The sequence below is a fragment of the Polyergus mexicanus genome, unplaced genomic scaffold (assembly GCF_030449975.1).
Source record: "Polyergus mexicanus isolate NDT 795.1 unplaced genomic scaffold, iyPolMexi1.0 SCAF_4, whole genome shotgun sequence".
NCBI classification, from domain to species: Eukaryota; Metazoa; Arthropoda; class Insecta; order Hymenoptera; family Formicidae; genus Polyergus; species Polyergus mexicanus.
The window spans coordinates 12,098,674-12,126,516 of NW_027223324.1; the positions used below are offsets into that span (position 1 = coordinate 12,098,674).

The window sequence follows — 27,843 nt, forward strand, 5'->3', positions numbered from 1 at the left end:
GGCGGTGTGCGAGCATAAAGTACAGGTCGGAAGAAGTACGTGAGTAGTAGCAGCGCGCATTCTCCTCGCCTTTCGCAAAGTTGGTGGGGCCGGGAGAGGCACGGGTGTCAAAGTTTGCGAGATGCCGAGGTTTTATCGGCGGCCAATCCGCTGCGCAAGATCCGCGCAAGAAAACGGGGATGTCGAGCCGATTACAAGGCTCCAGAGTCGCGTACAATCGATCGACCAGCTTAGTGTAATGCTGCGACGCGAATTGGTACGCGCGTGATCGTCGTCGCGCCGCGCGTAAATATCTCCGTTCTTACAGTACTCATTCACGTGCACGGATTTTAAGACCAATACTTGGCACAAACCAGAGCTACCGGAGGACAGTGCCAAGATTAACAAAAGTGTAGGTGCATCTCACTTGGGTAAATATTAGATGCCTGCTATTTATATCCCGCGTTATATATCTCGTTATATATATATATCTTCACATGTAACGTACAGTCATAAATGTACGCATTTCCATATAAAATATGAAATATATAACAAAATATATAATGTAATACATATATAACATATAATAAAATTTATACATGTATACATATATACAAAACACACATAATAGATACATATTTAGGTATGATATGTGTATTTTTTAATGTATTTAGAGTATATAAATTTGTCAAATTTAATATATAACCATGCATATAAATGTCTATTTGATATATAATTGAAATTTTTAATATAAATTTTTATGAAAATGGTAAATGCGGATAGTATTAATTTCAGACATGTTTAATATAAGTGTGCATTTATTTATTATTCGATATTTGGTATAATTGTCTAATTAATTAATAGTGATGTATCTTCATGTATCTTTTGAAAGTGTGCGAAAGCAGTATTAAAATGTATCACTCCGCGTGTGCTACGGCTTCTATACCAGGCCAGTTGCAACGGTATCTCTATGTAGGTCTATCATTATTCGACGGAGTGCATTGCACGCATGCGCCACGACGAAAAATAAATGACCAGAAATTTTTTTTTTAATTTTATGATAAAACTGTTACGCATATTTCATATCTTGTTTGTTCTTCGAAATATATATTCGATATATATTTTCTCAATAATTTTACATGCGTGTGATTTTTGCGATATAGCGATTAAGAAAATTTTAATAAGATACTGAACTATTTATAACTTGAGGAGTCTCTCAACAAAGGGAGAGAAAGAGAGAGCAGAATTATGTTTGTTCATACATTCATATAAAATTATGTACTTTCGGCGAGAAAAAGATTTTAGAATGTAAGCGATTAAAATTTTTATTGTCATAGCGATTTGCGCTGTGCGAAAATAATTCAAATATTAATAATTCGCAAAACTATGAATAATGTATATTATATATACACATGTTATACAAATAAAAATTTGTAATACTCTTCGTTTTTGAAGATAGTAACAAATAAACTCAAGCAAAAAAGCAAAACGATTATTGATTATCGATTATTAGTGACTATTACGATTATTACGACTATTAATTCCATCGCTTCCAGAAAGGCTGCAAAAATTGATGGAAAAGAAGAAATTATCAAATACATACATGTCTCTCTCTCTCTCTCTATGTTATTTCATACATAATATTATACTATAAATCTATCGTACTCTCTGCCGTAAATGTAAACTAAATTACACATGATCTCATAATCATACATGAATCATCGCTGGTATGATGTCGAACATGAACTTCTATCAGTTACATAATAAATTTTAATAAAATAACTTCTAAATTAGAACATATTTAATTAGAACAGAGAGCGGTAAGGAGGAATAAAAAAAAATATATATATATATATGCAGAGATATATCTCTCTTTTTGCATTTTATTTACGTAATATTAATAATCAAATAATAATTCAAGGTTTACTCGCATAAAACTATTCCGTGTTTTTTTTTTATGTTTTTACGCATATTCAACACATATATGTAATTATCTGAAATTATAAATAATCTTTGCGTGATTTGTTTTTTATACGATATTATTTTTCTACTGCATACGCAGCAATGTAACAGAAAACAATTTTCTTACATTACTGCAAATGTAACATATATTTTTACTAAAGGAATATATCGATTACATCGCGTTCATATCTTTTCCTAACATAACAATATACTTGTGAATTTCAGGCGTGCGTTGTTGTAAGTCGATCGTCTGTGGAGCAACATAATTGGAATTATGGTGGAAGGCGGAAAAAGCAACATGCAAAACGGACTGCTCAGTAATGGAATTAACGGGTGAATTTCTAACAAAATTATAGACTTTTGTCTTATATTCTGTAATGACTTTCTAAATGTATAGTTTATAATAAGTTTGAAAGAGGAAGAACATGAATAAGCACTCCTCCAAGCTTCATTCGAACAACGAGTTTTCAAATTGTGTCAATAATAATATATCGGAAAAAAGCGAAATTGATAGAAAATGGTTTCTTTTACGGAGAAACCTGCAATGCTCAATTTTCTAGCCTGCGAAAATAATGCAATGTGCTCGCTTAGAATGATACATTTAGAACACACAACACTAATATAAGGTCGATCATCATTATTATCATATGTGGCAGTTCAATCAATGTTATCAAAATATCCTCCTCGATATGCTTGATGATGTTTTCATTTACTTTTTACTGAATTTTATCTTTGCATTTATGACGTTTGATATTCTAATCACGTAAATGCCAATACATAGGACGTTTCTCAACAAACGCTCAATGCTCTTCCATTATTTTGAAATTATTTTGAAATTTCTTTATAATAAAAATTAATTGCAAAGTTAATCAAGAAAAGAATACCGAGACAATTTAAAAAAATTGCTTGTATTTTCAAAATATATTTATTAATTATTTATAATTACAGGGTGTCCCAGATCATTTGGAACAATACTCGTGTGCAGATAGAGCGGACCAAACTGAGTCGAAAAGTCATCTTTCATTTTTTTTTTATAATGCTTAATAAAGGAGTTATTATTGTGAGTCAAGTCTAGTCTATCAGCGGCGATCTTTAGCCAGGCCCACGTCGGTGAGCCGCGCGCCGTGAAGTGTGCGCTGCCGCATACTATCAGGCGCGCGACTCACCGACGTACGCCCGGCTAAAGATCGGCGCTGATTGGCCAGATTTTACTCAATAATATCTCCTTTATTAAGTGTTATAAAAAAAAATGATACAGGACTTTTCGACTCAGTTTGGTCCGCTCTATCTGCACACAAGTATTGTCCCAAATGATCTGGGACACCCTGTATGAAATAATTTTTATCATAAAAAATAATAATATAAGTTAATTTAGAATAATATATAATATCATATTTCTGAAAGATAAATATAGATATTAAATCGATTAAACAAAATTAATTGCAGAATATATTTATTTCTAAAATAAACAATACAAATAATTAATATTTATATACTACGAAATTTTGCATCGAGTAGCTTGTGGAAATTTTTACGATTTGCGCAAATCAATAACTTTGGCCAAAGAACCATAATTTTTCCACGATAAGGTCAATGCAGAATCGATAATTTATTCCGTCTGATAGTCACCACAAATATAGAGTGACAGAATCTTAAGATATACATGTATGTACTTCGGAATTTGAACTTTGTCGCTACAACATTACCGGCGATACTCAAGCTTTAAACATTACATCTTCGATTTCCACGAATCGTATTGCATGTTCTATTAGGTAATAATCATGAGCAATAAATTTTTTATTGTATCGATAATTTCAATAATTACCTTACTACGTTTCGCAAAAAGTTGTTCAAAGAGTATAGAGCGAGAGTAGAACATAACAAAAATTATCGCATAAACTAATCGCGTCTATGAAAGAAATTAATAGGAATATATACTATACTGATATTTAGGAAACTTTATCGCATGTATCACGAACGCAAAAACAGAACGATTAAACATTGTCAATAATAGAGGACTTTGCACCTACTCGATACTTGATTTCGTTCCGCATTATCTCATCTGTACACAGCGTATTGATCTTCAAGCAAGTTTCAAGAGATATCATTTGGAGATTTCTATATAAACATTCAACAAAAACGATTTATTACTTACGCGTAAAAATCTTATAAACAGGATAAAAAACAGATGTTTATCGTATAAATTAAATATTACGCTTATATAATAGATGTAGTATTGCATTATAGTTTTTCTTGATTCTCCCAAGATGATTACTTCTCTCGCTGTGTGTTTAGAATTATAAGAAAATTGACTTTACAAGACGCAACAACTTTTTTTATCGTTTCAACCACAGAATCGGTTAATTTACATGAAATATTCTGTTTTTTATTTGTCAATGAATCAATTAACAGAAAATTCTTTTATTCGTAAAATTCATAAATTTTTTATCTTTCTTTAAATCGTTCCTTAACAAATATTTTGTAGTAGTTTTTATATCGCTATAAAACGATAATTATTTTTTTACTTTTATTTATATTACCTTGCTACTTTTATTTATATTACTTTTTGGAATATTTCATGTAGATTAAGACTTGAATTATCTAAATATATAAATGATAAATAGAGTTAATAAAAATATATACACACACATAAATAACACGCATTTCGTAATAAAATGTTAAAGATATATAATTTATGATAAATAGCTTTAATTACTGTTGATGCAGTATTTATATGTTCTCTAGTAACATGCTAGAAAAATATTTTATTTCAACATTATTTGTAAGATTACGTTCTTAAATAAGCGCTGTTAAGAGAAGATATCTCTGAATTTTTAATAAATTTGAATAAATTTCTAACGATGCACCAGCATATTTAATCATATATGTTATTGCAGTGAAAATTAATTACATAGATGCTGCAATAAGTATCGTCCCGTTAGCATTTATATCACATAAAATTGCTCGTTTTCTCTTCCCTTTTTGAAATTGTTGTGCAACCTACAGTTCTACACTGCTGCACTTGGAAATAATACTTTTCCTATGTTTCAATTTTATAATTATTCCATTTTCTTCACGAGTCTTGCAATCTCTCATACTTCTTCGTATGTAATTTTATCGTATAATTTCCAACAGAAAAAAGATAGCTAATTGATAAAAGTGTCACGTTCGCAATAACGTGTCTAGACTTTGAATTATAACATATCGTATTTATCGGGGGATAGCAAAACAAAAATTTACTATCTCTCTTTATATATATTTCAAACGTTTTTTTTTCTTCTAAATTTATTTTATATTTCTTCATCTTCTTAAATAATCTATTTCATTTTCATAAATTCAAATAAAAATTTGATGCATTTTGTATGACTGCAACAACACTTGAGAGAAAAAGAAAAGATTATTTCATAATTCTTATTGTGTTTAATTACTATTAATAACATAAACAAGAATAATAAAATTATGAGCTAATTACACGCGGTAAGCGTTATATTATATTATTTCGATAAAATACATAATCTCCGTAATTATACATATATAAATGCATATTTTATGCTCCATCAGACTTTTCTGGTACCATCGACCAATCAGAAAGAATAAATATCTTTTATAATTAATTATTTATTTTTTGTTTTATCGATGTTGATTAACATAAAAATTTAGCTTTTATCGTAACTTTATCGCGACAATTATTTTCTTGCAGCGTGATAATGTTTTAATAAATTGGTACTTGTTTACAATCCATTTACAATCTGTACTTATTGTTAGTACAATATATTAATATTTTTATTCTTTTAATATCTGGGAAAATATGGGAAAAGTAAATCTGTTAATGTCAACAAAAAATAAATTTTAAATAGTAATAATGAGAAAACCTTATTATTATTTTTATATTCTGCATTCTGTATGAGTACAGCTACAAAATGTGACAGGATATGATTGTAAATGTGCTGAACTTTCAATCTTGTAATGCGGATTATACCGGTTTATTGTGTTGGATCAAACGCGCGAAAAATATAAATTGCATTTAATGAATACATAAACGTGCCTGTGACGTAAAGTACATATAATTTCGCTGTCGATCGATTTGTAACCAATGCTTAACCACCGGTCTTCCGGTGATCATTCAAAGTACAGAATATTCAGATTTCAATTAACACATTAAATAAATGTACTTAATCTTAAAGTAACGTAATTATTGATCGGCCAATTTAATCATTTCTAATATTTGCGTAATTTCAAATATAGAGTTATTTAAATATAACGAACAAAATTTCTTTAGATGTAATAGGGTATACTCTAGAGATTTCTGTTTAATTATTAAATTTTTTAATCATTAAACATACTAATAATTGCAGCTGTTAATCGATTGTCAGTCTCATATTCCTATTAAATCATTATCCACTTACGTCAATATATTAAAGACGATCCTTTAATGGTGTTAGTCCACATCTCTACTGCATTATGAATGAATGTATGACGTACAAACTAACTCACACCATATATAGCTATGGAAAGTTCTCAAAAATAATTTTACTGCGTCTATTTTCTTATCATCGATTGTGATTTGTGAGCAGGGAACGCAATAATTTCACTTAATAATCCCATTTGCAGATTATTATCGAACATGCGATGAAAATCTCTCTCCCAGGTTATCATCTCATCGGAATTGCAAATTAAAATGGCATTTCATTACTTCTATCATGACAGCTACGTGATAATATTATCTGTGGTAACTCGGCTCATTTTAATAATAGCTTGAAATTTAAATGGCAATGTATACTTTGCTTCGAATTCTAAAAAAATTTTCCGACCAGATTGTGCTCTTTTCTTTTTTTATATTATTACTACACGCCTCTTATCCGAAAGTCATTGTCTATCATCGGACAATATTAATTAGTTTTACTCTTTTTATACAACTCGAAATATTAATGCCGATACTCTCATTCTGTGGCGATAAATCGCATGATGTACTATCACTCGCAAATTCAAAATATTCCAGATTGTTGGCTGACAATAATAAAAATCAAGACGTGTCATCAATAAAAATCACACCCATACATACAAGCTTTTATTTAAAAAGAAATAATAATAAACTACGAAATGAGAGTCACAACAAATTGAAAAAGATGACTAAACCTTTGTAGAAAATATCATGAACATTATCAACGATAATCATCCATGTGCTTCTCAATGGGGACTTTGATCTACCGATAACGTTGTTCCCATGCATCGCAAATGCTTTCTTTCTTGATCGCATAGCACATAGTGGAAAAAGGGAAGAGAGACCGCGGGATATGAGAAAGGGGAACGAGACAAAAAGGGATGCGACGTCAGCGGTCAATGGCGGTGGTCGCGATGCTGTCGCGGCTTTTAAGTCAGTTGGTCTCGAACCGTCATAGCGAGTACACGTGAGAGGGAGGTGTCAAGCGGCTCTTTTGTCTCCCCACCAGTTATATCTACTGCAAGCTTTGTTATCGGAGCATAATCCGGTGTATCTGAAAATCGCAACGCGTTGCGCGCTATTCGGGAGTGCGCCGCGACACATGCAACCGTACAGATCGAACGTGGTGCTATCATTATCGATCACCTCATCACGCGCTTCGGAGAAACAGATTAGGATGCGCTTTGTTGCATCTCAAGGCTAGTTTCGGTGTCCGGGAAAGTTTCTCCAACAACGTACAAAGAAGTATCGCATAAAATTACGAATGCGTCGGACCGTGTAAAAGTCAGTGTATGTTAAAAAATTGCTCTTTTTCCTTCTCTTTATCACAAAAAAAAATATTTCAAACTTTCTGTTATAATTCTGTTGTAGTTCTGTCATGTTTTAAAAATAGAATTTTTAGATAGACATTCTTGTGTAAAAACTGATTAAGAAGAATTCTCTCCATCAACTCACCTTCTTTTTTACTGCACTATACTACTTTGTTGTCGAAGCTTTTTATCGCGTGTGGTTTAAATTCTGAAGAAAAAAAATTACATTAAAATCTTTCGATTGACAGGTTTTCTATAAACGCGAATAAATTATAAATGCAAAAAAAATTTATGTACAAATTTTATGTGCGATAATAAAACGATCACCAGAAGTTTGGAAACTGTTCGTATTGTTTTATAAAACATTAATTGGCTAATCGATGTACATTTATAATATATATGTTTGCTTCCTTTTCTCATATGCTAATTTTATACTAAATTAGATTCATGTGACGTATAATCTTTTTACGAGGCGCTCAATATTCAGTATTATACGCTAATATACATGAAATTGCGCGTTTCTAATGTTTTTATATAATATTCTAGCAATGTAAATGTTCATATTGCGCGCAAATAAATCTATTATCTCTAATAAACTATGTAAATCATATATAATTATCGTGATTGATTGTTTTACATGTCGTATGATTTATATCGTGATGAAAAAGCTAGTGCTGATATTGCAAGCGTGTTTATATCTGACGGATGATGAAATGACATTTAACGTGCTATAGAAATGTAACAATTTCTCTTGTTACTTATGCATTGCTCTTTCAAAAATATTATTAAATATTTTTTGTATCTTTCCATGGTATAAGATCGTCATAAAATAAAATTTTTTTTAAAGTTGACGCTTTGTTTGTAAATATTTACGACAAAGAGATTTGAAAACAAATATACATATATATATAAATATATTTTTTTTTTTTCTCAATATTTGTGGACAATTTAACGATTATAGATAAGTTTGCTTTCAAATCTCTTTGCAAAATAATATTTTTGAAAGAGCAATTTGAAAGAGCAAATTATACAATATATATATAAACAGAAGTTCATTATTAAATCAAAATTGCTCCGAATACAATATATACATTAATTGTAAGATTAATTTTTTCCCTCTCCTAAATAATGTGTTTGAAATGTATAAAACGTTTGCATGGAAAGCGAGATGCATTGCATTATACGAATGATATTGCAGGCAGTGATAAATATCAGTGGGAAATCGTTCGTTTTTTACTTTCGTGAACACAGTTACATTGATCTCGCAACAAGCTAGTAAGATCGGGACGAACTTTGATCGGCATTCGAGAAAGAAAACGTGAAAGGAAAACTCGTTGAGAAATGACGCTTGAAGGGAATTGCTCGACGGAGGACGACACCAATCGAGTTTTGTTCCAATTCAGGAAAAATTCGATGGTGCAGCTGCAGATCGTGCCGGCGCAGCCAAAAACTATCACGCGCCTGCCGAAGAGACCACCAGTCGATTTGGCTTTCACCGATCTCATCTATAAGGTCCGAGAAGGCCATAAAAATAGTGAGTACACATTTTCCATTTAATATCGATATTTGTAATCCACAGAAAATTGCGATGAGAACCATATACGCTTTTCAATCTGTTTGCAATTAAAATATGCATGAGAAAATAAATATGTATCATATCTTTTCTATCAGACATGTCTATTACTGTAATTGTTGTACATCATACATACATACATACATACATGTTTCACAATCCAATATACAGCAAGAAGCGTCACATGACGTTATGATATCACTTTTGATAAAATATCGAATTTTGGAATTTGAACTTTATTTTGTACATAGTTATATCATTTTTTAAATAGAGATGATATACGTATATGTACTCTATTCTCGATGCTGGTTACGTTGTTGTGCATAGAATGCTGACATTCGAAGAAAGAAAGATAATTCTTTGCTCTATGATATGAAAGATTAATCAAGCGTAATTTATTTATAACTTTAAATTATATTTTATATGCGCGCATAAAACATCAGGATCAATTTTTCAATACTTATCGTATAGATATCATCAAATTGCATAAAAATTATTGTTAATATATTCGAACTGTTGTAATTTGACGAAGGTTCTTTAAAGATCTCTATATTTCGATTTGAAATTTTCATACTATTGGCACACATGCGGCTAACATATTTCAGGTTTGCGGTAATTAGATAAATTTTATGTGGTTAGACAAGGCCAAATTATAAAATATTAATAAATAATATGCAATATGTGTTGGGGCAAGAAATGATAAAAAGCTAATGACTAGAGCTAACATAATATTTAAACTGTAGCCAATTAAGCATTAGCCATGACACATTCAGATATAGTGATGTGATATGTACGTGGTGTAGTAGATAAAGTAGTAGTCATATGAGAAAAAGTCGCAATAATCGTAGAAATTACATTATAAATCACATGGTATGCCAACATACCGCCCTTGAACTGCATTCTTTGAACATGCGAATATTATTCGAATTCAACATGGCCAAGTCATATGAACAAATTTTATATTTTTTTAAATTCTTATACTTGTTCCCATAATGGCTTAATAAATATATATGAAATTTTATTTTTATATGGAAATTTCTCTCTAATTATTTCCTATAAAAGACTTAAAAATGCGTTTCGTTTATATCTTATATATATATATATATGTATATGTACTTAAAAAGATACATGTTTTTCTCATGCAAATACATTATCATATATATGTTATCTACTTCCGTATACTAATTTGCTCAATATATTGCAAGGTTTTCGACGAAACATTCAAGATATTGTAATATTAAAATACACATTAAAAATTGCATATAGATTATATACAAGTCGATAGATAGAACAGTAGTATGAATTATATATTTCTGTTATTTTGAAAAACAGAAAAATTTAAATAAATATTTGATGTTAAATCTAATAATTTTCTTTATATTGCGATATATTTTTCTATTTACATTTCTGTAAAACACAAGATATAAAATTTTTTTGTTATGCTAAAATTATTTATCGATTCTAGTAAAATTGTAATTTTCTTACTTCATATCACGTGCGCAAAGAATTTTCAATCACAAACTGTCGAGTACTCGAGCATAATAACTTACTGTTGGATCGAATCTATAATTAGAAGTACTAACCAAAGTTTTATCTTGCACTTATTAGCGATGTTTCTAATTGCGAGTGGCAATAAATCTCCCATTAATATCTTTACATTTTTCATATTTTTACATTTTTCAAATATGTTTTTCCAATACGCGCATACTAATAATAGATAAATCTACAATTTACAAGCATTGTCAGAGTTGTGAATCTTACGGATCTTTTGCATGTCTAAGAATTGCCAACAAATCATGTACTAGTCTTTTTTTTCTTCTTTTTTGTAGCCTTCGTATGCGAAAATCTGTTGTTAACTGCCCCGGACATATCGGTCGTTGTCACGCGTGATAAATGTTTGCAAACTGGTTTCCGATGACATTGACCACCGAGTGAAAGTGCACGCACGCGTGCCAATTGCGTGGAAGAAATGCGTTTCCGCAGCTCCGTAATGCGGTGCAATGGCATGCAACGGACGCTCCGTGAGTGCATTTCAGGGGATTCTTATCAGAATGTAATGTAGACAGTACACGTGATAACGATAGTTTAAATGCCGCAAACGTACGACACATGTGAATTGTTGTTCGTGTTTTTTTAAACATGAGCATATTTAAGAAATTTTTTTCAACGCGTATATTTTCATGAATATATTTCAGACGCTAACTAATATTACTAAATACATCTGTTATACTTAATGTCAATATATTGCTCTCTCTCTCTCTCTCTCTCTCTCTCTCTCTCTCTCTCTCTCTCTACATCAGACCAATAATTTAATAATAATACTAACAATACGAAGTCTTTTGTATCAACTACATACTCACACACTGCGTAATCGATTTTCCATAGCTGTCTTTATATCGTGGTCACATTCTATTTGCAATATATGACATTTTGCCTCATGATGTGGATATACACACACCATAAACTATGTAGTATATTTCGATTATTTATAGACATATGACAGCGTTCATCTGTTGCCTTTTTTTCTTTTTATAGTTCGTATAGAAGTATTTTCGCAATATAAATCATCTTTTGCAAATGATATTCTTAAGTTGCGATCATGTGAAAGAAAATTGTATTATAGAATTAAGTTGTCCGTATATATTTGTTGAAGTTATTGAAATTTTATTACAAAATTAGGTCATTGTGTAACGTTATTAAAAATGCCTTGCTTCCTTCTTTTTTTTATATGAATCAATGATTCAAACTTGAAATAATAATTTTAGTAATGTAAATATGTATATGTCACTCAATTATTATCCGCTGTGACATCCAGAAAAAGCTGTATAAAGATCCCGATTAATTGCACACCACAGATAATAATCACAACAATACAATTTTGCAAGATGGTCTATTATGACATAATATCTCATGTCAGATAGGATATGTTAATTACATCGATTTGTAATCTAAACTCACGCAAAAAAAAAAACAGATAAATTTGATTTAATGGCCGCGTAAATGCCTAATATACGTATAAATTATTTAAAATATTTTAAAGAATACATTGGTTTAAAAAAAAAAAAAAACATTATGATTACATTTCTCTTTGTAAACATTAATCTCAAGCGGTGTAAATATTATTCGAAGAGTCTTTGTTCTTCTTATCGTAGCTCTCAAGCTTACAAGTGAATTGTTCTGCTTGCAATAGCTGTAGTAGGATAAAACTCTGTTTCACCGGCATCGACTGCTCGTGGTTCATCATATTCAGATTTTGATTCTTGAATTAGACACCATTTTGATGGATAATTTCATGTCAATTAAAAGATCGAATTAATTATTTTATGATTTAGAAAGAGAAAGTCGCTATGAACATCGCTATCTGAACGCTATGTATAACAGATCACAAATATATGACATAATGATATAAACTACATTTCAATCGTGCAATACTTTGAATATCAAGATTTAAATATTTATTGCATAATGCATGATGCAATCTTTGTTGAAGAAGTAAGAAATTAACTCCGATGGCCTTGATGAGCCGTTTAAAAGTTGAGATACAGCTGGCCACGTAATCCAGGATTATTATGTTATTCTAGTAATGCTACCTTGTGCAGATGGGCTTCCGTAATAAACTCATTTTGCTGTCAAGCATAGATAGAATTAAATATAAAATGATAGCATCTTTCATTTCATTTTTTCAGTAATACAATCGTAATATTGATACTATATATCACGGTTCTCAGATCAAAATTAATTGCTTAGATGTTTCCACAACTAGCAATAAATCAAAGAAAAAACATAATATAATATAATGCATAACACTTTATACCAACAGATTTTGCTGCAGACGTAGATGCGAATCACAAACGGTAATTATTATCCGTATCCGAATGAAGATATTGAGTGATACTTCAATATATTAGATGATTCTTATCGTGAAACACGCAGTAGATATGCATTCATGGATGCGAACACGAATGTTTTAATATTCTTATTTTTTAGAATGTCTTATCTCGAAAATCATTGATGAATACCATTGTTTTATATACGAAATTATATGTCTAGTGACTCATTAATTTGGTTTGACTTATCTATAAAAATGGGGGCAAGATATAATTGTGTATCTCTCTTGGCAAAAAAAAAATACTTGATTGGATAAACTTACTCATACGTATAGTATTTGAGAAGCTTTAAGGAAAACACAATGATGTATCGCTGATAAATTGATACCAGTTTGGACAGATATCACAATACACGTGAAAAACACGTGCTGCATTTCGGTTCGCATTTGTCGGCTTACATGTTGCAATGCGAAAGGAATGCAATAGCCATTGAATTGAACATTTTTCTCATCGGCTTAAATAATGAAATACATTATCTATTTAGGGTAATAATATGACCTAGATCTTCGCGTGCCTAAAAGATGGAGAATGTGCGCAATAATGAAATATCGAACAATAATTGTATATCCTATTATTCTTCTCTTTTATATTCTATTACTGGTTATCATTGTCTATGTTACCATTGAAGCATCATTTTTCCACCTCATAAAACTTTATATTTCATTGTTTCACCAACGTGACATCCACGCAATAAAATATAAATCGGTGAATCATAAATTAGCATGGCGACATTCTTATCGAGTATCCTTGCTCGCAATAATCATTTTTCTTTCAAAGTCGTTAAAATATTTATCAACAATGTAATAAAAATAGTAACACAAGTTAAAAGCCTTGAATGCACGCGTTTGATAATTTCAAACTGATAATTTCGACTTTGCCTCGATTTTTGGAGGTTTTGTTCTCTCATCACAATACTCAAAAGGATTTCATTATTATATTAAAAAAATATTCTATTCCACTTTTTGAAAGAGAGAGAGAGAGAGAGAGAGAGAGAGAACATTCCTACAAAATATTTTTAAAAAATTTTATTCTTTGAAATAATTATAATTATCTCAAGAGATCAACAGATTGTATAGGGACAATTTCATATGTCGGATATTTTTTCTTGATTATCGTTTTAAATTTACATTGAAAACATCGTTGTTATATAGAAGACAAATAAAATACGATTCTTGCCTATATGGCAGATATTACGATATACTTTTACGAGATTATGATGCAGCGTTTTGATATGACGTGAAGCATTATTGCGCTAGTCAGAAGATTGCAAAATTAAATGAAGAAAGTCCAATATGGCCTCATGAAGATAAATAGGCGGGCATAAGATTTCGAGGTTTCTTCGTCTATTTGACTTTCTCTCTCTTTGGCTCTTGCTATTTTATTTATACTCACAGATATATGCGCATAAAGACACATATATATATATATATATATATATATACACACATACATATATATGTACATAGGTATATATCCCGCATATACGGTGTGAGCAATCGGAGTAATTTAAATGCTGTAAGCCACCATGTATGTCATAGAAAGATTTTTGCAATCTATGGTTTGCGTAATTGGGCGCGCAGCCTCTTGTACACTTGAAATTGACAAACTTGATTCACCTCTCTCTAGATCCTCTCTCTCTCTCTCTCTCTCTCTCCGTGTAGATCCATATGATCTGCAATATTACATTCTGCGTACATGGCCAATCAACGGCACACAATGGTGCAATTAGTGGCACGTGAGCTTTGATATACATGTGGGAAGAAGATATTTACGTTGCATTTTTCAAGTCATAAGGAAGCGCAGCACAATCATTATAAAATTTTAAAGAATAAAATTATGACAGAATTGCGTAACAATATCCGGCAAAATTTTAAATGTAATTAATGGAAAAATAATTTTATATGTATATAAAATCAATGTGTTACATATGATTGTAGTAGTTACGATCATAATATTGTACATGAAAGCACATTTATCATTAGGTGATAAACTATCGTAGCTGGAAACTATTTAAAAAAAAGCAATAAATTTACATTAACTTCATGCATAAACATACAGGATTTCAGAAATCACGCACTTCCTGTTGATTAAAAAAAAAAAAAACAAAGAAAAATGTTATTGGGATCACTTGAAATAACAATAATAAAGACTGAGATATATATATATTTTAAATGGTTATACGGTAATTAATGTTATAATTAACAAAAACAAAACTTTATTTGTCATATGATCTAAAAAATAACATATTATGTATCTGTCATAATAGAAAAGATGCATTACAATAATGAATATGTATGAGAATTTTTGAAAATAAAGTTACATATCGACAATCTCATAAAAACTTTAAGTTTTTAATTAATTACTATGTTAATTATTGTAGTTGACTGCGTAAATTCTAGAAATATGTTTAATATTCGGGAATTTGCATATATATGACCTATTAGTTTTATCTCAATTGATCTACAATCTTAAAATTCCTGTGTACAGTCTTAATATGTTTATATAAAGCTGATTAGGACTGGTTCACCTTGGCTTGAAACGTAAAAGCGTTTTATTATGTCATTACGATTTTATGCTTCTTCATATTCGATTCGCAAATATTTGCGTAGCAATATTAGCAAGCAATCGAATTGTTATATGAAGGTACTCTTATAAGTAGGGCTGCCATCTCTGTAATTATACAAATCTAGGAAAGGTTTAAAAGCCCGGACTTTTCCAATTGAAACCTGGACAGCCATAATTTATTATGTGAAATTATTGCAACTACTGACAAAGCGATAAAAATAGAATAATTTTTATTTTAATTATTAATAATCAATAATATTATTAATAGTCATTATTATTAATAATAGTAATAATGTAATACTACATTATTTTGTTTGCTGTCAATGATCCCAATGTCCTAAGACTTGAACAATACCGCACGTACAACATAGCAGACACAGTCTCAAAATATGACGCGCGCATCGTCTTGTGTGACGCGCTCAAAAAACTCGGACTATTTTGAAAGATCCTCCCGGATGTTCCCGGACGCTCGAAAAACTAGGACAAATCTGGGAAAAATCGGACGGATGGCAGCCTTACTTATAGGTGACGTGACAATGAAGGTATTTATCTTCGTCACGGAATATTAAATTATCATTTTACGTGCATACGTTCTTATAATAAAACGTGACATTAACGCAAAATATGTATGAATGTAATGCGGAACGTTTCTTTATGCGATTATTTCAGCTGTTGCTTTTATACAATATATTTTGTACGAATTTGTAAATGAATAAAATCAAATTGCACTTTTTATTATCTTGTAAATACAAATAATGAAAAATAAAAAGAAATTCGTGCAATACTTTGAGCTTTTAAAAACTAAAATATTCTTTAAGTAACCTTCATTTATTATAATTGAAAATTTATAACGTTAATTTTTGTTGTAGTTTTGATAGAAAGATTTTAGAAAGTCAAAGTCCATAGAGTAGTCCAAGAATAGTCCATTCTACTCTAGAACTAGAATTTATTGTTTCATTGATTATATAGTTTGCGACATAGGAAATGATATTCAAAAGTTTTGCGATTATAATATACTGACGTTGACGGCGTTCGTTATTTTTTCTTGGAACAAACACTGCAATAGTATTTTAATTTTTTTATTTAGACCAACTGTTTCTGATTCTGGATTGCAATTGCGAGAGCGCCGTTCCGCCATTATCCAATTATAATTTTGAAATAAGGACACTAGAATGAGAAAGAGAGAGAGAGAGAGAGAGAAATCAAGATTCTTTATAAACCGGGAGGTCAAATTATACGACACTCGTACGATGGGCGGTTCTCGGTTAATGCGTATTGCGTCAGTATTGAATATTGATAAATATCTTTGTTTTATTTTATATAAATTATTTTGCGCTAATTAATATTCGTACAAATAGAAAACTTCTACTTTAAAATTTAAAAGATTATACTTACTGAATGCTGTTTTTGAAAAAATAGTTTGTTTGATTGTAGTTTGCAAGAAGTAAAATACAATTTTCGATGACAGATAGAATAACAGAAACCAACTATAAATATACCAGTTTGGAGGAAATTTTATGAACCGAAATTTAAATTGGTTATTTCGAATATATTAAAACATTTTTATATAACATTGATAAGATGCAAATATTTTATATTTTATGTTTGATAATACGCGAGATATTTTTCTCTAATGTATCTTCAAATTAATAATATTTTAATGAAAATATTTTTTCCGCATATATATTTTAATTTAAATTTAAGATATTTATTAAAGTGCATCCTTCATATATACTATACAACATGTATAAAATATTATTATTATTTATTTAATCAAGAAACTCTCATATTTTTTAATTATATAATATGCATAATAAATTACGTTTCTCATTTTTTAACTAATTTTGATATTAGAAAATAGAATTGTAAAATAGAAATTTTGTCAATTTTTCTAATTAATATAAAAAAATAAAATGATGTATAGAAATTACGAACATATGTACATCTGCTAATTATTATCAAAAACAATTTTAATTGTTTCACTTTTTTTATTATTGTAAAAATTATTTAACAATAGGAATAATTAATAATGGAGTTTGAAACAACTTGACTTTTATCTTGTAATCAACGAGCTCATCAATTAAAATCGCTCTTCTGGCCTTGCGGTTACATATGAGTCACACAAGCAATGTTATATACGTAAATATAATATAGTGTGTGAGCTTATTCTGGACTTTGTCCTTCTCTCTTTGTTCGATATCCCGAACACATATTATATGTATATTAATAGTTGATGTCACAAAAAGTAGAGATTATGCTTATGCCATCTCGGTACAACGATCAAGAACTTTAACAAATGTGACTAATAATAATCGTTTAAAAAAGTATTTAATTCTGATTAATTAGTAAGTGCTTAATCGTAAGAACATCATCAATATACGTACTTATTCACGAATATAAGCGTGCCTGTAAGCTTGTTATTCACAAAATATATGTAAACATTTTAATTTAAAAAACATTTGCCTTTATCAATTAATAATGATTCATTAAGTAAATATTTTCGGTTTTTATTTTTACACAGTTGCATATTATCTCGTAATAAATGTTTGTTAAAGAGCGTTCTCGTTACATATTGTTTTTTTTTTCCATCAAAAATGCCTTTTGCAAGATAAGATTGTTTAATTTAGCGTTATTTATATCAGATTGTTGTATAGCAGATAGCAAGTTCATTTTACATTGGATTTAACAATTTTATTCGATTTTTAGATACGAAAACGATTCTCAAATCCGTCAGCGGCAGACTGCGATCCGGCGAGTTGACGGCTATTATGGGTCCGTCTGGTGCAGGAAAGTCGACGCTCCTAAATATTCTTACCGGATACAAGTGAGTCAACAAGTGCTTGTGAAACTTTTACGATACAGTTATCATTAATAAAATTATTAGCGTATCTAGTAGACTAATATAATTTTATTATTAACGATATTGAGAATACGAAAAAGACTAATGCGCGTAAAGATACATGCGCTCAGTTTAAATGAAATATAAACTTGTGCGAGTTAATATTGTGCGTTATCTGATACTTATATCAGCTTGCATTGATATGTGTTTTGCAATTGACGTACGTATTCCTACATTGACACGAATAAGCTGGTAAAAATTAATAGGTAAAAGTCCACTCTTATTCATTCTATATCAGTGAATAAGCTATTGCTTATTTTATGACTCACACATGTATTTTTATGTGCATACAACATTGTTCTAATTACTTTTCCACATTGTTAAATTCTATTTTTAAAAAATCAGAATTATTTGTTCGAAAATAATGAGTCATAAATTACTTACCCAATTTATTTCCTAGGATTATTTTCGTAAATTTACAATTTAATTTCTTATTCTAATCGCATTTAATCGTCATCATAATATCTATCAAATTATCGATTATTATTTAATGCAATTTATTACAATATAATGCTATAAAATGTATCCAAATATTCAGTATGTATTAAGTAACAGTATATATTAGGAAATTCTCATTTTTCAAAAGCATTTATAAAAAAAAAGATCAAATATTTAAATAGAATTCAACCAGAGATTTTTTTGCGTAATTTATCCAATCACCAGAATACTCAAAAAAATTCCTCGACTATAGTATATGCGAAGAATTTTGTCGAAACTCGCGTTTTCTTAAGATTTACGCTAGATTAATCAAAACGTCAAGTAGATATTTCCTGTGTGAAATTCCCGTGCCTGTCGTTCATACATCAACAAACAAATATGACATATATAAGGAAAAACGGCAATACCGTTGGGACGTACGTTTTTTTCCCTTTCTCTCTGCGAAAATTGGCACTTTGACTTCAAAGTTTGCGACACGTTACTAAAATACCTTAGGTATTCGTGCGAATTTGTATGTATGTATTACCATAAACCGACCGCGCTGCGGGAAAGATTTCGTTGTACGTACATATAATCTCGGCGTGACCCCGCGCCGTACTTTCAGTTTTTATCCCAATAATTTCGCTTTCTTCGCCATACTGCGCGCGATCTCACTTTCTTCGACGAAATACGAGTCTCACTTTCTTCGTGTTTTCGTATCTTTACGAAACTGCTTCGAAACGAGAATATTTTTCGCCGGTTATTACAAAATTAAGGAGATAATTAAAAAATTATATTTTTATGCGATAGGATCGAAATGTGCGTGTGTGTATAATTTAATTGTTATCGTTTTTTTTAGTTTTAATTTAGTTATATGCTATTAAAATCGACTTCCGAGAATATTTTATTGAATAAGCTGACAAAGCACTGAATGTACACTTTCTACTTTGATGTATTGTCTTCGGTTGACTGACTACTACAAAACGTTTTGCTTGACGAAACAATCTATTCGGATTTCTTCGAGAATTCTCAAAGAGTTATGTATAGATTGCTGCAGATATAATTGTTCAACGAAAATTTATAGATTTATTTAATTTATTATCAATATTTTTAAATAAAATAGTACAGTTTTATATATATATATATAACCGCTATATCTCTTGTTTTTATATATTATAATCGTATAGGCGTAAATAATTCTCAGCATATCTATCTTAATAAAGCAATGAATCATTAACTTGCTCGTCCAACAAATAATTATTTTTCGAATCTACTAATCAGTTCGGTAGATATTGCCTAATCAGAGGTTTTCTACTTTATATTCTCTGCATTGTTAAAATTGCCTTCTCATTTACGTATAAATCGAAGAGGCCAGTTGCGGTGTCAAGGCGCATTCTTGCCTGCGCTCCATTTTGTGTAGCGATTGTAAGGTCGACTGTCAACAAGAAATCAACGATTTCTTCTTGCTTTATACTTTTATCTTTAAATTGTACATATAACAGCGTGTAAACGTTGCAATGAATATTTTGCTGAGAAATGCATTCAGATCACACGATTCGAACTGGTTTTGAACATAGCTGCATTTTATATAAGCTAACACACACAAATATCTAATCATTAATTGTCCAGTATAACGACATTGCTTGATTGCTTTTTATTAGCCTAGTCAATTATGATATAAAAAAATCGACTTTTATAATAAAAATACATCATCATGTAAATTTTCCTTTACAATAATCAAGTTTTCATATCACAGTCTGTTAAAATGAATATTCTACTTATATATATTATTTAAATATTTAAAAAATGATATGTACAATGTGGGGACAATTATAATGTCAGCAGAATATAAATATGCGGCGAATATAAATACGAGTCGTCTTCTGTTTCTCTAAATTCATCGATCATGATCGATCAGCTTTTTGATTTCTTTGCGATATTTGCAGCCTGTAGGTTTTAACACCTACAAGAAACCCATAATGTACCTACAGCGTAAAAGTTGTTTCGCTATTTATTTGTCTCTTTTCCATCGCATTTTCCAAACCGGTTTCATAGTCAGCTGCAATGTTTGTGCGCTATCGAGTCTCACGCATTTACGATCGAAGATGCTTGCGACACGTAGAGCGATCTGACATTGACTCTTTCTGTATGCGGTGGATAAAAAAAAAAAAAAAAAAATTGATGAATTATTAATAACTTGAATTAAGATATGACTGTAGTGGAGAGTGCGTTGATGGAATACTTATCATCGACTTAAATTTCTTTAACAAATTTTTTCTTACTTGTTATAACAAAAAAGACACATCTTTTTTTTTATGTATTCTGATAATTGGAAATAAAATTTGAAATACGCGTATATAAATTTTCATCTCTCACAATTTATTTTTATGATGAAATGTGTATAAATGTAAATAAACATATTATAATGCAAGCGAACGTATTAAGTTTTATGTGTTGCGAATTATTTATTAGGAAGTTTTTACCGCAGGACGATAGGTACGGAGGGTAGTATCACAATAAATGGCCACGAAAGAAATCTCAGTGCCTTCAGGAAACTCTCCTGCTACATCATGCAGGACAATCAATTGTACGGGAATCTAACGGTAGCGGAAGCTATGAAGGTTGCGGCGAGTCTTAAGCTTAGTTCACGCATCGACAAAGCAGAGAAAGAAGAAGTGGTAAGATGATCCTCTTATCAAATTAGTTGACCTAAATAGACAATCTGACATTTTCAAACATATAACAATCAAATGCAATTATTTCATTAATTGGTATTAAATGTTATAGGGATAGTTATAATTGTGGATTCATTGCTACTTTGTCCATTTTTTCTCTCTTTCTCTCCCTTTCTTGCATCACTATATATTATTATTAGCTTATTGAAAAATCTTTTTAATTATATTTAATTATCGGTTTTCTCGATATTGTATTTAATTATATAAAACAAAAATTCAACGTACAGATTCTCTCTAAACCGGTTTATACAGTCTTTTCTTTACATACCCCATTTCTCATTCTCGATTAAAATCTGTTTGTACATATAATTTTATCGATTCATTAAAACTCTTTCCTCTGTAGATTCAAGAAATCCTTGAAACTCTCGGTTTGTCTGAGCACCGTCGAACCATGACCTCGAATCTGAGTGGTGGTCAGAAGAAAAGGCTTTCTATCGCTCTAGAACTGGTCAATAATCCCCCTATAATGTTTTTCGACGAGCCAACTAGGTAAGTATGCAAAATAATTATGATTACGTTTGCAGTTATACATAAATAATTCGATTATTAATTCCAATTATATTATTTATAAATAAATAATATCATTTTTTTATAATAATTTTAATTTGCCACATATAAGACTTTTGATTCTCTGAAAATAAATTTTATGAATAAACTGACTTGTGCTGTTAACGAAAATGAAGACAAAAATTAAAAAAGATATCTACGATATTAGAAATATATTTGACGGTTTAAATTTTAAAAAATTAATTAGATAACTCGAAAAAAATCCAGCAGTAATCTCTTTTACTGTCTCTAAAAATCACGCGAGAGAAGAACTACTCTGCCTTTAAATAACTTCCTTGATCTTCGGCTCTTGGCACGGCCAATGTCGATGGGATGTGTTGGTCTTTTTGTACTAAGACTGCGAACTTTTCAGGTTCCGATAAATGTCATGCGTCGTGCGTTGAGTTTCTCCTCCTTGCAACTTTCAAATATCTACCTTGTTCTAGATTTAAAGCTGCGTAAAATCAATCTTGCGGAACTTACTATAATAATAAATAATTATACTTTTTGCCTTAAAAATGTAATGTCCATTATAAAATTTAATAAATTTTGAGTAATTTATCTTTTATTTTTTACTACGGCTGATATACAGTCGACGTATATTTTAAATCTCTTGATATATACGAATACTAAACGAATATCTTAGTTAAGATACAAAAGATTATATAGTAACAGCAGAGAAAGTAAATGCTTGATTTTTTTGAAATGTTCTTTTTTCGCCGACAACTTTCACTGAAACGGTCGACAGAATTTTTGTATCCAAACATCATAACGTTATAACTCGTTCTATAGATTATCAAACACAATGATATTGACATATGACGATCTCATCTATCTGCGTAAGAAATCCCAATCTATTTACGTACTAAACGCAAAAAATTTCCATTCTCCTATCATTTCAAGTTTAAAAAATACCAATTTCCTAATTTAAAATCACATTAAATCTTCTCGGAATATTTTCTTATTGTTCGACCAGTTTTAAAAAAGTCATCAATTTCTTTTTATACTGATAAGATCTGACATTATAGATGATTGGCACGACTGGTCTTTTCAAGGTCTATACTGGATCAAGAACTTGATTCTAAAAAAAAATTACGGTCACTTAGCATCGCCATTTACTTTTGTTAATCATTGCGGATGTTGAAAAATCAATACTGTATTAATATATATCAGTTAATATCCTATGCAGTTACCGGATATTTTTTCCACTTGATATTCTTTAATCAGTCCTTTTACATAATGCAAAGAAAGTTGTATCATGTAAAGAAAGAGAGAAGAGTATAGCAGATTACAAACTCTTTTATTTTCCCAGACCTATTTTTTTACAACTTTTTTTATGCTTCATTATGCAAATGTGCACAGCCGAATAAAAAAGAAACGCGAAAAAGATTTAAGCATGGTGATTTAGCGATACTGATTAATTTTATCCGTTTGTTTACAGCGGCTTGGACTCCTCGTCTTGTTTCCAATGTATTTCATTGTTGAAGACACTGGCACGAGGCGGTAGAACGATAATCTGTACCATTCATCAGCCCAGCGCAAGGCTTTTCGAGATGTTCGATGCTCTCTACACGTTAGCCGAAGGTCAATGCGTTTATCAAGGCTCCACATCACAACTAGTACCTTTCCTAAGAACAATTGGCCTTGATTGTCCAAACTACCATAATCCAGCATCGTTTAGTAAGTTTTATTAAATAAAAAACTGATTCTTCTTAACGCCAGTGTTTTATGATAACTATCATATTGAAAAGTAAAATAAATTGAAGAAAATAATTCACACATACGTAATCAAAATTGAGATTTTTTATTTATTGTGAATTCGATATCTTCTTTGCGATTTCTGTGTGATAGTTATAGCATATCTATTACAATCTATTTTGTAGTCATTGAGGTATCATGCGGTGAATATGGCGATAATGTCAAGAACTTAGTTAATGCGATAAACAATGGCAAATACGATATACGCGAGGGACATCCGTTTCCCGAGACGAAGGAAGAGATGAACAATTGCGCTGCTTCAACAGGAATTTTGAAGAATGGCGATAGTATAGATAAAATTAAAATCAAGGATAAGAATGACGTCAATAATCTCGAGGAGAAGTTCGCGGGACAAAAACTGAACGAGATTAGCAATGAGAAAATCATATCGAGCTATGCTATGAATGACATTGCTAAGCAAGGTATGAAATGCTTTTTTACGTCTCTATAATAAATTGCAACATGACATAATGATGATTTATAACTCGATCGTCTGAAGATAACTTTTCGACTCATATAATTAATTGCAATTAGATATGTCAATACAATTGTAAAGAGCTTATATATCATGTTTTTATATTTTACATACATTATTTCATTCATTATATTTTCAAATTTTATGTCGAGGAATTAGAATTACTTGCGTAAATTGATGTATCGTATAAGATACATACCATAAGATCATATACTATATAAAACGTAATATAATAAGTAACACGTGGAATATATTAATATTTTAGCGATGGATATGACAATCATCGTGGATACGGACAAGAAAGACAATGCTAGCATGGCTTTACTCGACGAGTCCATCGCAGTAACGCCGGAAAGATATCCTACGTCCGAATTGTTACAATTCTACATTATTCTAAAGCGTGCTTTACTCTTCAGTTGTAGAGATTGGGTAGATATTTGAAAAGAATGAGATTATCCGCTTATATTCCTAATCGTAAATTCTATAATATTTGCGATTCTAACATACAATATTACGCGACTGAATATATTTTTTTTAAATATTCTAATTTTTAATTCCTTTACATTCGTAGACTCTTATGTACCTCCGGTTCTTCGCTCACCTTCTGGTAGCGTCATTAATCACCGCGCTATATTATGATATCGGAAACGATGGCGCTAAAGTACTTAGTAATCTCGGATTTCTGTTCTTTAATATGCTATTTCTTATGTACACTTCCATGACAATTACCATTCTGTCCTGTAAGTTGCCAAATTTATGCTTATCTGCTTTGCGATAAAAAATAGCAATTTTCACATTATTTCTAAAAAATTTAAACCACCGATTTTTATTTTTAGTTCCATTAGAACTGCCTGTACTTTTAAAAGAGAACTTTAACAGATGGTACTCTCTCAAAGCATATTATTTTGCAATTACTCTTTCTGATTTACCGTTTCAGGTAAGATCGCAAAGTTTTATCAAATAAACATATGCATACCATTTTTTCCATAGCAAATAAATGATTATTCTCATATCTCTTGATTTCTTTCAGACTATATTTTGTATAATGTACGCCACTATCGTGTACTTCATGACGAGTCAACCGACGGATGTAACGCGATATTGCATGTTCGTGGGTACTTGTCTGCTAATTTCTTTCGTCGCGCAATCGGTGGGCCTTGTGGTCGGCGCCGCCATGAATGTGCAGAACGGTGTGTTCTTGGCGCCGGTAATGTCGGTGCCGTTCCTCCTTTTCTCAGGCTTCTTCGTCAGTTTCGACGCGATTCCGGTTTATCTACGATGGATCACGTATCTCAGCTACATCAGATATGGTTTCGAGGGAACCGCTTTGACTGTTTATGGGTACGGTCGAGAGAAACTAAAGTGTTTCCAGGTAGGATTAAATACAGCATGGAATGTTAGCATCAATCGCAAATACGGTCAATTGCAGAAGGCAATAATGCTTGTTTTTTTCTAGGTATATTGCCACTTTAAAAATCCGGAAATGACACTGGAAGAACTGGACATGCTCGATGCTGATTTTACTCTAGATATCCTCGCTCTCCTTCTCATATTCGTCGTGCTCCGAATTGTCGCGTATTTCTTCCTTCGTTGGAAGATAAAGAATGTTCGATAAATCGTCAATACGCGCGAGTTATTGTAAGATATTCTAAGATGATGAAGATTTGGATTTCAATGCCTCACAAGACAATCAAAAAATAAGAAAATTTATGCAAACATTTTCGTGACATTTCTCAGCGAGAATTTTCGCGGCAATAATTATTCTCTATGGAGAAAAAGCATTAATAATTTCAAAAATATCACAAAGTAAAAGATTTATTTTTTCATGTTTTATTGTTACTAAATTTAATTGTAGGAATATAATATAACTTATTTATATTTTTAATTAAGTTTATAACACACGACGACGACGGCTAATCGTTACGATTGTAACATATTTGTTCAGGGTATATATGTATATATATGTATATATAATATATATCATATATCTTCCTTTTTTTATTATGTCAGCAACATTCTCGTTAGAACGCAACCGAATACGTGCGTCGATTTTAGATTTATTATACTAAATTTAAACGTTCGCCACATGATGCAATTAAAAGAAAAGATGAAACAAAAAGAATTAGTTCGCATATGATTTTTAAAGAAAGAATTTTTAAGGAAAAAAATAGAAGGGGGTTTGTCAATTGCCCTCGATCACGTCTATCTTCCATAAACGAATACGAGGCCTTAATCGATGACGTATTTCACGAGCAATCGCTCTATTCTATCCACCAATGGCTGTGAGCTTAATGATGCAAAAAGAAAAAAGTGTTAAAGAAAATCAAATGCAAATGCTCATGTTCTTAAGATTAACTGAGACGAAATAATGCGTCCAAGAGAGAGATGATTTATAAGCGCACGAGTTTATCTTGCCAGATATTAATTTTATACGTTAAAGATTAGATGTTGTCAACGCTTTATAGAAGAAAGCAGCCCTGATAGATTATGAGATTATGTCAAAACGAGCATTTATGTGCTTTTGTAAAAATCCATCATTCTCGTAAATACAATGAAAAAATTCTTTCTGCATTACTCTGTACCGGTTGATACTTAAAAATTGAAATGTGCGAATCAAACTTTCTTAACGAAACTAAAAGAAACAAAATGATCATTTTGATAACCATTTGTTTTCTACTAACTTTTGAGAACAAATTTATTAGATTAAAATTCGTTGTTATATATATTTATTGAATTATTATTATCTTCCAAACACAGAAAGAGAGAATGTGTGTGTTGCTAGACTATTTTTCTAAATAAGCATAAACTCTGATCTTTTTATAGTGTTAAAAATTATAGAAAAATAATAGAAAAAATCAAATTTTTAAAGACATGAGAGGAAAAATGTACTTCATCACAATTCTACATATATATAAAAAATTGTCATTTGGTCTCAAAAATCGAAGTTAAAGATTTTCGATCCAAATTATAAAACATGTCGCTTATTTAAATATCTTTCATGAAAATCGGCGAACAAATTAAAAATCGATTAACAGGATTACGGCGCTCAAGCAAATGAAATAATTATTACGATAAAATATATATTTATGTAGATAAAACAAACAGTGAAAATCGATCAAAAATATATAATCGATTCTTAATGAAATACACTTTTATAAAATAAGATGCATCGAGATGTGTGTATTGGTTGGGCATAATCGTTACTATAGTTTATACTGCACTTGTATAAAATACGAAAAAGGTATGTTTTTCATAATACTGTATGTTTCAATTTTTTCGTCCCTCCTATCCTTATA

The 27,843-nt window shown here is 30.5% G+C and overlaps 1 protein-coding gene across 5 annotated transcripts; it reads left to right on the forward strand.

The window, feature by feature from the left end:
- The first annotated feature begins 64 nt into the window (after positions 1-64).
- On the forward strand, positions 65-27,805 carry LOC138932894 (ATP-binding cassette sub-family G member 4). 5 transcript variants are annotated; one of them, XM_070295183.1, is made up of 13 exons: positions 65-410; positions 2,167-2,274; positions 9,096-9,226; positions 18,424-18,541; positions 21,522-21,711; positions 22,112-22,257; positions 23,756-23,994; positions 24,198-24,494; positions 24,813-24,976; positions 25,119-25,287; positions 25,384-25,484; positions 25,578-25,919; positions 26,004-27,805. In XM_070295183.1, exons 2-13 carry the CDS (start codon positions 2,216-2,218, stop codon positions 26,160-26,162), a joined length of 2,115 nt encoding a protein of 704 aa, XP_070151284.1. In that variant the 5' UTR covers positions 65-410; positions 2,167-2,215; the 3' UTR covers positions 26,163-27,805. The 5 variants fall into 5 exon arrangements, with proteins under 5 accessions (XP_070151284.1, XP_070151286.1, XP_070151281.1 ...); XM_070295185.1 differs by having other exon boundaries at positions 65-391; XM_070295180.1 differs by lacking the exons at positions 65-410; positions 2,167-2,274 and adding an exon at positions 7,247-7,672 and having other exon boundaries at positions 8,891-9,226.
- The last annotated feature ends 38 nt before the right edge of the window (positions 27,806-27,843 follow it).